This window comes from Bos taurus, chromosome 18 (genome assembly GCF_002263795.3).
Source record: "Bos taurus isolate L1 Dominette 01449 registration number 42190680 breed Hereford chromosome 18, ARS-UCD2.0, whole genome shotgun sequence".
Taxonomy (NCBI): Eukaryota; Metazoa; Chordata; class Mammalia; order Artiodactyla; family Bovidae; genus Bos; species Bos taurus.
The window spans coordinates 1,288,366-1,301,936 of NC_037345.1; the positions used below are offsets into that span (position 1 = coordinate 1,288,366).

The 13,571-nt window shown below is 58.5% G+C and overlaps 1 protein-coding gene across 2 annotated transcripts in view; it reads left to right on the top strand.

The window, feature by feature from the left end:
- Positions 1-12,574: 12,574 nt before the first annotated feature.
- Positions 12,575-13,571, top strand: part of VSTM2B (V-set and transmembrane domain containing 2B) — a 28,710-nt gene continuing 27,713 nt past the window's right edge. Inside the window, exon 1 of one of the 2 annotated variants that reach the window (XM_002694719.6) lies at positions 12,575-13,236. In XM_002694719.6, the coding sequence (XP_002694765.1) occupies positions 13,155-13,236 (82 nt within the window). In that variant the 5' untranslated portion in view covers positions 12,575-13,154. The remainder of the gene's footprint in view (positions 13,237-13,571) is intronic. The other variant, XM_059877354.1, reaches the window with a different exon arrangement.

The window sequence follows — 13,571 nt, forward strand, 5'->3', positions numbered from 1 at the left end:
CAGAGTTCTGATTGGCAAGGCCTGAGTCACATTTTTACTTCTGAAGCTGGGGAAAGAGGTCAGCTCCACTCAGCCAGTAAGGATGGGGTGTGCAGGAAGGGAAAGCTGCAGACTTTTCCCTTTAAACATCAGCCATCGGCTATAAATGCGAACAGCACGCCGTATCACCCTCCCCACATGGAGGGGGAGGGGTCGGGGGGGTATAACCTGCAAGAATCGAGAGAATGAGGCTAACATGCAGAGGAAAAGCTCAGAGAAAACAGACCAGAGTTCTAACAAATTCATTTGAGTCCCTGGATCAAGCTCTGCCTGAAAGTCACACCAGATACATGAGCAAATAAATATCTTGTTTGTGTTAAGTAGTGTGAATTGTTTCTCTGTCACTTGCACCCAAAATGAAAGCACATGTAAATGCCTTAACGTCTCTCCCACCTAGACGGTGAGCTCCAAGAGATCAGAAACCATATCTTTTCTATCTCTGTATACCTACCACCTAGCACAGGGTTTGACATGGAGTAGGTACTTAAAGGGAGAAGGCAATGGCACCCCACTCCAGTACTCTTGCCTGGAAAATCCCATGGATGGAGGAGCCTGGTAGGCTGCAGTCTGTGGGGTCGCTAAGAGTTGGACCCAACTGAGCGACTTCACTTTCACTTTTCACTTTCCTGCATTGGAGAAGGAAATGGCAACCCACTTCAGTGTTCTTGCCTGGAGAATCCCAGGGACGGGGGAGCCTGGTGGGCTGCTGTCTATGGGGTCGCACAGAGTCGAACACGACTGAAGCGATGCAGCAGCATCAGCAGCAGCAGGTACTTAAAGAGTATTTGTTGAATGAATGAGTAAATGTTACTAATGATGATGAAATTTCTCACTGTCCTCCGCAAACTCTCAGAATTTGTGGAACATGTTCATCGGCCTCATTGCACTGGAACATACAGCAGCTTCCGCTGTCCCCACAGCATCTGTCAGACTCTGGTGGGGCAGCTGGCCTGGGCCCATTCTACAGGAAGAAAGCGGGCTGAGAATACCACCCAGCCTTCCTCAGGGACGGTCATTTGTCGCGTGCTGATTCAGCCGTCTTGGAGAAGCCCGCTCACATCTCTAGAGAGCCACCTTTTGGACAGGTGGTGTCTGGGCCTCCTCAGAGGGTATCCCCTCTCCAGGGTCTCCCTGCAGAGCCGCTGAGCACGTGGGACCCCTGCGAAGCAAGGCAGGCAAAGCCTCAGACATATTTAAGAGCGAGTTGGAAGTCGTTAGCTCCCATTTTAACAAGCCCAATTTTATAAATAAGAGTGAATTTTCCCAGGCTATTATTTCTAATTATGCATTTACATCAATTCACATTATGCGGTTGATGAAATGTTAATACCAAAGGCAATTTTCTGCTGACGGGCGGCATGGAGAAGAGCTTTCTCCACATTACGAGTCAATATTTTTGGAAATAATTACCGAGTTGCTCACCAAAGTTTGCACTGACTAACGCAATTGCTGCATCTACGTAGCCCCCAAATGGAGAGACTAAGAGGGAAATCCCCTGATGGGAGCGGGGGGAAGAGACCAAGGACTCAGGGAGCTGAGCCAGGGACCCGGAGAAGCTCCAAGTGCTGGCCGCTGCTGGCGACCAGGCTTCCCTTAGCTCCACTTGGAGAAGGAAACGGCAGCCCACTCCAGGACCCTTGCCTGGAAAATTCCATAGATGGAGGAGCCTGGGAGGCCACAGTCCACAGGATCGCAAAGAGTCAGACACACTCCACTGATTCACTGGTTCAGTTCCACCATGTACCAGACTAAACAGCTCCAGGATGCAGACTTTTCATCTGCATCATGGGAATGATCATAGCAACTCTCCCACAGGGTGTTAATGCATCTATGCCTTCATTCATTTATTTGTCCAGGAGGAATCTATTGTAAATCTACTCAGTATTGGTACTCAACAAATGGTAAGGATGCTTATGAGGAGAAGAAAGAAACACTCTGGACTTCCTAACAGAGCAGGCTGGAGGTGCATCTCACCCTAAGTGACAATACAGGACTGGTGCAGTCCCGCAAGAAAGCCAGAGGACCAACGCTCAGGACCCGGCAACTTCACACAGCTTCCTGAATAACAGAGGCAAGCGCTGTGCTCCAGGGCTGCAGGGGGCCTCGGCATGGCACAGGGGCGGCGGCCTAGCTACTGAGACAGAGACGACCACCAGGACCACCCCAGACCAAGCTTGCGGAGGGAACGCACAAGCCTCAGGCGGACATCCTCCAAGTCCTCTGTGGCATCTATACGGAAGCCCGTGCAGACAAAGGACCACTTCCATCTGAGCTAGAGAAGCAGGCCTGGGACTAAGTTGTGAGGAGTCCAACTCAGCAGCGTGAGAAAGATGACCAGCGACAAGGAGGCTGGGGGGGTGTGGCCAGGGTAGTGGGGGGAAGCCGAGAGAGGGCATCGCAAAAGCCAAGGGAGCAAGCGCTTCCGGGAGAGGAGCATGCCCAGCTCTGCCGACGTGTCCAGGTAAGGACTAGACAGCACTCCCGAGGCTGGGGAAGTCAGGCGCACCGAGGTATCACTGCAGGAGTGGTGGTGGTGAAGGAACGGGGTGGAGCCCTGCTGAGAAGGGCCGCGACAGGGACACCGCGGACCGCCCCAAGGCCACCGCTTCCCAACCTCAGCACCTCCCCCGGCGATCTCTGGGCGAGAGACCCGGGAACCGAAAAGAGAAGAAGAGAGCCAGTTTCAAGAATAACATTCTCACCTTAGCTTAAAATAGACAGAAAACGCAGAAGAGTCTGAAAAATCCAGCAGAGCCGCACCTCACATAGACCTGCAGCCTCACCAGTGTCCCCGCCGCGGGTCCAGGGTGCAGCCCAGTCCCGGGTCGGCGTCTGCACAGTTGCAGAGAGCCCACCCCAGAGTGTCCTGCCTCTGGGGCCATTGGGGCTGGTGACGCCGCACACTGGGCCTGGAGCCAGCATTACCCGGCAGACCCTGCAGAGTGTGTTTCTGTAGTGAAATCAACATTTAAAAATTAGATTTCTCATAAAATCCTGGGTTTCCAGCTTCATCTGAGACTGAAACATCAGGCCTCTCAGGGTCTGCACCGAGCTGTGCCCCCTGGGCGGGGTGTGATGGAGCTGCTCTCTCCCTTGCCCCCCAGCATGGAGACCAGCCCCACCCCTGCTCACGTCGGCCCGGCCCACAGGTCTGCGAGTCCACACGCAGGACCTTGGGCCTCCGAGAGAGAGCTGAGACGCAGCACATGGGGAGAGGGCGCGCCGCAGAGAGAGAGCTGGGGCTCGGCACAAGGGAGACGGTACACCTGTGCTGTGCGGCAGGGGGCCTCTTCCGCCTGCTCCAAGACGGTTCAAAGTCCCCTCCACTCCCCACCCCAGAGCAGCCAGGCAGAAGACGGGACAGCCTAGAGGAAGGGGGAGACGGTGATGCTGGCTCAGACCCACAGTCCCAGGAGAGCGCAAGGCCGCTAAAGAGAGGGCGAGGGAAGAACCAGGGGACTGGAGAGGAGCAGGAGGAGTGCGAGAGAAGTCGGGGGCAGGGGCCCATTCACCAGCCCCCGCCCACAGCGTGCCTTCCTGCCTGTGTGTGCACACACGCTCCATGTGCACATGTTCCGTGCACACACCATTTACACACACCTACGCTGTCTGCTCACACCAGCTGCCACTCATCCAAACACCGCCTGTGCGCATGCAGAGGTCACACTGTCTATGCACAAGCACCCCCCACACACACATAAGCACACTCAGCACACATCCACCACCCATGTCCTGAGGGTGCAGCCTGGGACTCCAGTCCCTGGAGGCGGGGCCCAAGCGAGACTTGCCAGCTGAGGGGCTCCAGGACAGGAGAGGACGTGCACAAATGATAAGGCCGGCCCCCCGAAGGTGGGCGTGGGTGGCTGCCCCCCACCTGCAGGCCCGGGACTGCAGGCAGGTGTGGGGAGAGCCACAGCCCCCTGTCACCGCCCAGTTACCCCAGGTGCACCCTGCCACTCTCTCTTACTACGGGGCACCCGCAGCCGTCACCGTTCACAGCTGCACCAGCCCCTCAAACTGGCCACCCTGGTCTCCGTCCCACCTCAGCTGGGCGGGCTCTGGAAGCCACAGCTGCTGCAGGAGCCCTCCACCTCAGAAAAGGCCCACCGCGGCCAAAGCCACGCTCCTGCGGAGCCAGACCTCCCCATCCCCACAAGGCGCCTGCACACTTGCCCAGAAGCCCCAGGCTGGGCCATGCACACAGTAAGCCCTCACTCAAGGCTTGCCAAGCCACCTCTCTTTAAGCACCATGGGACAAGATGAAACCCTGACAACAGATCTCGTCCCCGTGCTCCACCCCAGAACGAGCAGGACTGGGGAGGACGAGGCCAAGGTGAGGCCCTCAGGCCCGAGAGGCTCCGCATCTGGGATCTCCCCAACTCAGGCCTCTTCCCAGAGAATCTCATTTTCTCCGGTTTTTCCTTTTTTGGAAAAAAAAATGACATTTTGAAACATTATTGTGAAAAATTAATATAGGCCTGAAGCATCAAAGACATTTTGCAAACAAAACTAAGGCATCTGTGCGTGGCCACTGCCTGAGCTGAAAACCCCCGGGGGCCTTGGCCAGCCATCGGTCCCCACAGGGAGAAGCAGCCGCACCCACCCGAAACTGCTCTCCTGGGAAAAGCATGGCCTGATTCCAGGGCCCGGGGACAGGAGAGTAATCACACGCGTGCAAGGGCATGGCAGCCACTGGCTTCCAAGGCAGGGTGACCTTTTGTCAACTTCGGACAGGAACACAAATCTCCCTACCATCACGCTGGATCGGCCTTGATTGGATCACAATCCCATCGGAAAACAGGGGGGAGGAAAGGCAATAAAACCTCCAGAATTGATATTAAACCACTGACATTTCACAAACCGAGCGGCACTGGCAGCTGCCAGTCTAACAGCAGGAGGAACTCTGAAGGGGCAAGTCAGGCATGAAGGTCATGGCAGCACGGAGCCTCTCCCAGGCCCAGGCGTCAGCACCGAGGGGGCCGGGGCCCGGACAGTGGGGTGGAGCAAGCCCCTGGCTGGCAGAGCTGCCCCTCTGAGGCCTGCCCACGTGCCTGCCCAGTGCGCCCAAGCAGGGGACACCAGGGGACCTCAGAGCCTCCCGGACCAGACGCTCTGAGGCTCTGAAGCCAAAGGTGACATTGCACTCAGAACCTGTGCCTGGGCCCTACTGGACCTATCGTAGGCTCGCACGGGGATGGGCCCCCATCCGGTGTTACACTCGGAGAGACAAGAGATGCTTTGAAAACAGCCTGGGACTAAAACTCTCCGGGAGCCTCCTGTGGACCACAGCGCCCCCCACTGTCCCCAAGGCCCCCATACAGATGCTCTGGGCGGAGAGATGTGGAAGGATGCCACAACCTTAGGGGCCTAGAAACAGAGCCCAGCTGGCACTTCCTGAGCAGCTCCTGAAACCCAGAACTGCAGAGGACGTGGGACCATAATCATCATGAATCCCCAACCGTGACAGTTCAGAAAGCTACACAGTCCGGGACGTGGGGACCCCAGTGCACTCTAACCGGGGGGCTGAGGCTTAGTTTAGCACAGCAGAGAAACAGCCACAGTTCCTGGCTTTGACCACGCCATCGCTGCCTCCACTGCGCCCTGGGCTCTGCACTCTGTGCCCACCTGAACTCACGCGATGCTGACTCTTCAGAAGGCTGGCTGGTCAAAGACACTGGAAGGGCACCAGAGATGCCTCTGGTCCCCAACAGCATCTCCAGGGGAACCATCACACAACACCTTGCCAAGGGGGAGACTCCCATGGGTCTGGAGCAAGCACTGGAGCCACAGCCCTGACTCTCCGGCCAGCCCCTGGTCATTATTAGCCAGCTCCATGTTTTCTAATCACCATCCTCACCATTGAGGTGAAGAACACTCATGGGGAAATAACAGAGTTTTATCTCAAGCAGATTGATCCACTCAGATCCATCTGCCTGAGCCTCACAATCTCCATAAAGTCAAAGCAATTTTTGGTTAAGTATATAGTCTGTCCTCTACTAAATTAAACTAATAAGATCCAGTGGGAAATAAAACCCCAAGTGTATTGAGAATATTAAAAAAACACACAACTCTCCATGCATCTATAAGATTTACTCTGGCAAATAATTGTGAACATAACACACACAGAGACTATAATGAAATCATTAGGGGACACAGAACACCACTTATCACTTCCCCCTGATAACACCATGCTTCCCGAGTGCCCAGGCTCAAGGAGAGCCAGTCCACACCCTGAGAGTTCCCATCCCACATTGTCACATTACCAAAGTCAGCTAGGCACGCACTTTAAAATATGAACTGCTGCTGTTACTGCTACGCCCAGGTGCTGAGTGATCTGCTGTAAACACTTCGTCTTAGAATCAATCCTCCCATTCACCCTCTGCAGTCAGCAAAGCTGGTATACCCTTTTTACAGATGGGAAAGCTGAGTTCCAAGAGGTCAAGGCAAGACCAAGACCTGAACCAAAGCGCTCCTGACTCCATAGCCCTGGATGCCACCTGTCTCTGCTTTGCTTAGTTTTGCATTTGACTTGCTTTCCCATCAAGCAATGGGTAGCCCAGGCCACTGGGCAGGATCTTGCTCTCACCTGCTCATCAGAGATGGTGTCGAGAGGCCCCCTCACCTGCCCACCAACTCTGGCCCAGGACCATATGCGCCGATCTCAGTGGAAGGTGGAACAGAGACAGCAAAGAGGGCAGGAATGAGAACCCACATTGCAGCTGGGGAACCTGAGGCTCACGGTCCCTCCCAACCAAGCCCAGAGGTCCAGGGGTCCCAGCAGGTCAAGGACCCAGGAAGACAGGGTGAGGCCCTTAGCTGGGGACTCAGGCACCACGAGGTTCACCTGAAACCCGCACACTTTTGGGCCAGACGTGGTGCTGTTTGTCAGAGCCAGCCACCAAGTGCAGAGGGACAGGAGAGGACAGAGACAGGCGAGCTCTCATGAAAAAGCCTCTCCTTGGAGCCGCGACCAAACAAGGAGCCGTCGGCGGCCCTGCACTTGCTCCCAGACTCCAGACCCGTCTCTGAGAACTCGCTTCCCTGCCCCCACCCCATCTCATGTTGCCTTCAGGGTCGGGCCGCCTCAGTGTCCCCCCAAGCCCGGATCCTTAGTCCGTCCTCCCCTCACCTCTCCCTGCTGACTCTGTCACTCTTGACTCCCCTCTGTCCCCGGATGCGGGCCTCCCGCACACTGCAGGCGTTTCTTCTCGGGGCTGGGCCCCCAGAACCTGGCCCCGCCCCTGTCAGTCAAATTCCCACTCCGGGCTCAGCCACGTTCAGGAAACTTCCGAGGTGGGGTCCACCTCTCTGCCGGGGCTGGGCTCACTCTGGGCTGGATCTGCACCCCATGGGCTCTGAGCCCCACTCTTCTGGGCACGGAAACCCTTACTGTGGCTCCAAGGCCCCCTTGTGCCCCCGCCTGCCGCCCCCCAGGCCACTTGAGCCCCTCACTCGCACCCCCTGCCCTCTACCCTCCAGACCCCTGACCTTGACCTTGGCCTTGGCCCAGGCTGTGCCTTCTGCCCCCAGCACCCTTCCCCTCCAGGCCTCTGCCTGGCTGATGCTTCACGTCTTCCCCACCACGAGGACCACCACGATGTGTGTCTGTGTGTGGGGGGTGGGGGGGGGGGTGCATGTTACACATCGCTGACTGAGCTGATCAGGCTTAGCTTGTGTTTCCTCTTTGCGGGTGCGTCTCTGCTCCCTTCTGGGCTGAACTGCAGCTTCTCTGTAGGCAGGTGCTGTGAGCACCCCAGCGTGGTGCCCGCAGATACGCGCCAGTGAGATGCATGATGAGGTCCTCAAGACATGCTGGCTGAATGAATGTTTGAGGTGACACAGGCTCTGTCTGGAGTCTCTGCCCGTAGTCCATCTCTCCAAGCAGTCCCCAGCCTCAGGAGTCCTGTCTCTGATGAGCAGACTGCCGGCCCCAGACTCCGGGGACCCAGCATGGGGACACTGATCCAACACGGATGGACCAGACCCGTGGGCTCACAGCTCAGGGTCTCCTACTGCTGCGGGCCCAGCGCAGGTGGGCTGCAAGCCAGGCCCACTCTGCGGCGTGCACACGAGCAAGGGCCGGCTTAGCTCCCCAGGAGGCCCGCGATAGCAGAGGACCTTCCCTTGCGTCTGCGCCATTCAGGGGCTGAAGCCCCAGGGTCTTCCTCCCAGGATGCAGGGCAGAGGAGGGCAACAGGAGCCACCACCCCCACATCTCAGGCACTCGATCCCCCCATCACCCAGGACAGAGACCCCTGGGTGCAGGGAGGGCCCACCTCTGCTGCCCACACTGCCCTCCGTCCAATGCAGCTGGCTGGAGCTGTGCCCTCAGGGGACGTCGCCTGGGGCTGGACTTCTGGGTTATCCCTGGACACTAGTGGCGAGTCAATGAGTAAACCAGCCAAAAATGAAAGTCCCCGTAAATCTGATCTTTTCCTTTAAGCTGTTGGGTACAAAGAGTGTGGCCAGGATTATTGATAGAAAAGTTTATGGATGGGCTGCATCTTAAAATGAAAACACATTACCCAAAATCAATGTTGCTGGATGTGGTTCAGGGAGGACAGGAAAGGTCAGCGGAGACAAAAATACCGAAACCAAAACTCCAAGAGGACGTGAACATTAAAGCAAATTTTGAAAGTGAGTTCCAGGAAAAACATTTACGTAGGGCTATAATTTAAGGGTGCTTTCATGAGAGGCTGGGCAGTGTTTCTAAGTAGCATTTTTGAAGCATCTTTGAGAGTCCGGTGAGTTCATCCACAAAATGGTATTGACAAGTGCTGCATACCCCAACTTGCAGCCCAATCAAAACAGCACATGCTGGCGGTGGGCATGAATTAGAGACCTGCCGATGGGCACAAGCAGGCCCCCAGGCAGAGCCGGACCAGCGGGTCAGGCGGGTTGAGCGCCTATTGGTCACATTACAGGAGCGCTCATCTCCAGACCCCTGTACACAGTGATCCTGCAGGCATTTCAGAGCCTGTGGACACAGAGAGGAGGGAAAAAACCTGGAAGCCAAAAGGGCGGCTGTCACTGCCTACTGATGAGCACTAGGGACCAGCCATGCAATAGTTCTGAAACGCTCTGACAGGTCCATCTGTGGGAAAGCAGTTTCATCTCACGTGGCCAACGCTGTCCCTAAACAGGGCATCTTTGTGGAAGCCTAGGGGACACCGGCAGCTGGCAGGGCTGAGGAGCTCTGGTCCCCAGAGAGCAGTTTTCCTTTGGGGAAAACTGACACACTTTGTCACAGATGCCTTCTTTAGAGCTTCCAACGGAGACCATGGCCCACCACGACTCAGTGAGAAGGGACTGGCTTCCCTGCAGGGAGCAGCCTGGCCAGGCTTCGGCCAGGACGGTGGGGGCTGCTGCCTGGCAAAGGCTAGATAGAAGAGACTGAGGCCACGACCTGCCCACCAGGGAAGCCCCAGGAACGGAGCAACCATGCCCTCTGGGACACTCCTGACAGGGCTCCTGCTTCCTACAGCACAGAGCCCTAGGCACAGGTCAAACCCAGCCTGGAGGTAAAGACACAGAGAAGAAAGATGCAGCTGCGGCCTCAGTCTAGGAGACAGGAGGGAAGAGCAGACCCACTCAGCACAGAGCTGCAAGCAGCCTTGTCAGGCGCCGCCAGTCAAGGGCGGAGGAGCCTTGCTGTCTACACCAATTCCAGGTACGGGACCACAGTCTCATCTGGGGTGGGGCTGTTTGAGCTAAAATTAGGACCTCAGAGGGAGACAGACCTGGTTTAAGCCTTACTTGCCTGTGTGACTGTGGGCTAGTTCCTCAAACTCTCTGAGCTCCAGGACCACACTCCTAAGATGGGTAAAATCAGTCTACCACACAGGAGTAGGTACCCACCATTATAGGGGTTAAATGAGCCCATTCATTCACTCCACAAATATTTATTGAGCACCAACTATATGTCGGACCCTGTTCTAGGTGCTGGAGATACATCAATGAGTGTAGACTCTACAGATCTCTGTGCCATTATGAATAAGGATATTGGATCATGTATTGGAAGGAAGTTGGCGCTAAAGAAAGGAGAAAAAGAAGCGCCAGTCAGGGACTGGGAGTGCTGGAGGTAGGGATGGAGGAGTGCAGATTGCACATTAAAACTGTGACCCCAGTGGGCTTCACTGAGATGCGACTGCTTAACAAAAGTCAGCAGAACCAGGTAACCGAGGAAGGAGTCTTCCAGCCAGACAAAACACACGGGGCAAAGGCCCTGGGTTGGGGGCACACCCTGTGGGTGGGGGCACACCCTGGGGTGGCATTGTAGGAAGGAGGCCAGTGTAGCCAGAGGATTCTGACCAAGAAAAAGACAGGAAGCAGGAGACGAGGACCAGGGAGGTGGAGGTGGGAGGCAGATGGTTTGACCCTGCCAGTCATTGCAAGGTCACTGGTGTTTGTCCTGAATGAAAAGGGAGCCGTTGCAGGGCTTTGAGCAGAGGAAGAGTAATCTGATTTCTGTTTGAGAAGGACTGCTCGGTTGTCATGTTGACAACTAATGCATGAAGAGTGCCTGGTACATGAAGAGTATGTAAAAATGTATAGCTATTATTATTAATAGTAACACTAATTTATGCTGTGGGAAAGAAATACCTTACCCCCACAAGGTGGTACAGGTTTAGAAGATTCACCAACCTTAAAGGTAAGCGAGGCATAACTTCCTCTAGCTGCAGGAATCCTCCCCCTGTGCATCCCTGATCACTGGCCCTCCGCCTCGATATGGTATCAGGACAGGAGACTGCTGCACCTCCAGGCAGGCCACTGCACAGTAGGCTAGCTCCTGCCATCATAACCCCGCTTGGAATCAGCCCCCAAATGAATTTGGTTTCCTAGAATCCCACCAGCATCCTGAGCCTGTGCAATATAGTGCAAGTCTGCCCCCTCCCTTCAGAAGCTGAGGACAGCAATGGGCCTGGTAGGGTTTTATATTCAGTGATCCAAGGGTGGTTTCCAAAGGAAGGTGGAATTTTTAAGGGAAAGCTCCCAGGGGGTGGGGGCTTGAAAGGACAGAAAGCAGCTGACAGCTGCCTCTCTGGGTCCCCTGGAGAGAAACTGTAGGATGAAGAGGAAGGCCCTGAGACATCCCTCCCTTCCTGGCCAGAGACCTTGGCCAACAAGGGCCCAAGAGATGAGCAACAGTGTCCTAGGACCCAGGAATAACTCTTGGGCCACAGATGAGATGCTGAAACTCAGGCCTAGGAGGGGGTAGATGGACCTGCCCAGGGCACCCAGCTGGCAAAGACCTAGCTTAGAAAGGGCCTGCAGCTTCCCGGACCAAAATCAGCTGCTGGGAAGTGTTTGCCCAGTCGTATTCCGTCTCCTTGGTTCTTGGGGAACCCTCTGGTGGAGCCTCCAGAGAGGCTGGGGAATAGGGACAGCAGTCACGTGAATCCACAGGGCTCCTCTCATCTCGACCTCAGGTCAAAGCTAAGAGGTTAGGGATCGGGGGTGGAGACAGAGACGCTGAAGTCCGCTGCCTGGTTTCCCTTGGTGAAGGCAAGAGACGCCGAGCGCAGGCGTGGGACTCGCCCCTACAACTGTGTCCCTCCAAACCAAAAGCGCGCCCCACGTTTCCCCTCGGGGACCAGACTGCTCTCCCGCAGAGGGCTGAGGACGGAGGAGGCTCTGGGCGAAAGCTGTGAGAGGTCCAGGGTTTCCGGGGATGCGAAGCCAGGGATGGGCTTCGAAACCGCCCTTTGCCTCCTTCCTCTTGGGGATCCCCCCGGGCACCGGGTAAAGCGAGAGCTGCGACCCATGAAGAACAAGGGGGGACGCAAGGGCCACGATCGAGGCGCAGAAACCCCACCCCGCTCGGAGCCCTCCTGGGCCTGGAGTCGTGCCGGGCGCTCCGCAGCCACCCCGCCCCACCCCACCTCCGCCGTCACTCACTGCCGCCGCTCCGGCTTGCTCTCGCGCTCTCGGCGCCTCGGGCACCTGCTCGCCCCGCGCCGAGCGCTCACTTCTCACTCGCACGCTGCAGACTCCGGCGTGGCAGCCCGCACCGGCCCCGGCCCCGGCCCCGCGCGGCGCTCCACCCTGCTCCCGGGCCCGCGGCGCCCACCCTCCCGCGCCCCAGCCCGCCATGGCCTGGGCCGGGGACAAAGAGCGGGGCAGCTTTTTGTCCAAACCGGGGTAAGAAGTTGAGGGCGGGGGTCTGCGGAGAGGGCCTCGGACCCCGCGGGGCACAGGGATGCTAAGCGGCCGTCTCGGGCGACGGAGATGGAAAAGAAACAAGGGAGAGTTGGGGTGGGAAGACCCCCAGCCCAAGCGGGGGCGGGGCGGGGCTGCGCTCCAGCCAGAGACTGGCGGTCCCTCCAGGCGACCGGGCGGGGCGGGGGGAGCGCTCCGGAGCGGGGGAGGCGGGCTGTGGCAGAGAAAAGAAGGGGAGAGAAGAAGGGAGGGAGGCGGCGGGAGGGCGCGGGTGATGCGGCGCTGGAGGCGGCCCGGCGCCCAGCCGCTGACCGCCCCCTCCCCTTCCCTTCCCCCTCCTCTCCCGCCCCTCCGGCTCCGGGGCCGCCACGCCGGACCCGCTCTCCCCGCGCTGCGCTGGGTCGGATGCCAGGTCTGCGCGCCGCGGCTGAGCGCCCACTCGCCCTGCGGAAAGAGCCGAGCAGGGACCGGCGGAGGCGGCAGCGGGAGAGCGGAGCGGCCGCCAGAGAAGGCGGCGGTCTGGAGCCGCAGCAGCAGGAGACCGGCAGGCAGAAACTCGGGGTTCCGAGGCGCGCGTTCTCCTGGCCAGGGATGGGTCCCGGCGCGGCCCGGCCCCCGACCGGCCCGCCGGGCAGAGACTGAATTGCGGGTCCCCAGAGTCCAGCGGACGACCGGACAAAAGGAAGCACGGACTGACTGACTGCCAGGAGCCTCCCGGCGGGACCTCGCGTTCCGCGCACCCGGAGCAGCGCCCCCCGCCGGAGCCGCGCCTGGCGAGCCGGCTAGGGAGCTGGACTGATTGGCGGCCGCCGGCGGCCGGGGGAGGGGGCGCCGCGCGGGGCCATGGCAGGCTCGAAGGCGTCCTAGCCCGAGTCCGACCGGATCCGAGCCCGCGCCGCCGCCACAGTCGCCTCTCCGAGCCCGGGTCCCCGTCGCCGCCGCGCCCCCTGCGGGAGATGGAACAGAGGAACCGGCTCGGCGCTCCCGGATACCTGCCGCCGCTGGTGCTGCGCGCCCTGCTGCTCTTCGTGGCCGAGGGTGAGAGCGGGAACTTTGCTGCCGCTGGGGTCTCAGGGGTCCTCGCCAGGGCCGCCAAAGCCAGCCTGTCCCGGCCGCCGCGGAGAAAGAGGCGGAGGAAGCGAAGGGGAAGGCTTCACGGTCTCCAGCGATCCTGATGTGCAGCCACTGCCCGGTGCGGTCGGGAGTGGAGAGCGGCGAAGGGTCGCGGCATCAGTGGCGCCCGCGCCCAGGTCCTTCGGAGCTGGACCCGGGGTCCAGCTGCGGCCAGGCGGCTCGTGGGGCGCCGGGAGTTGGCGCGCCCCAGCCTGGCGCTGGTAGTGAGGCCGGGCGCGGGGAAGAAGCGTGAGCCGCTC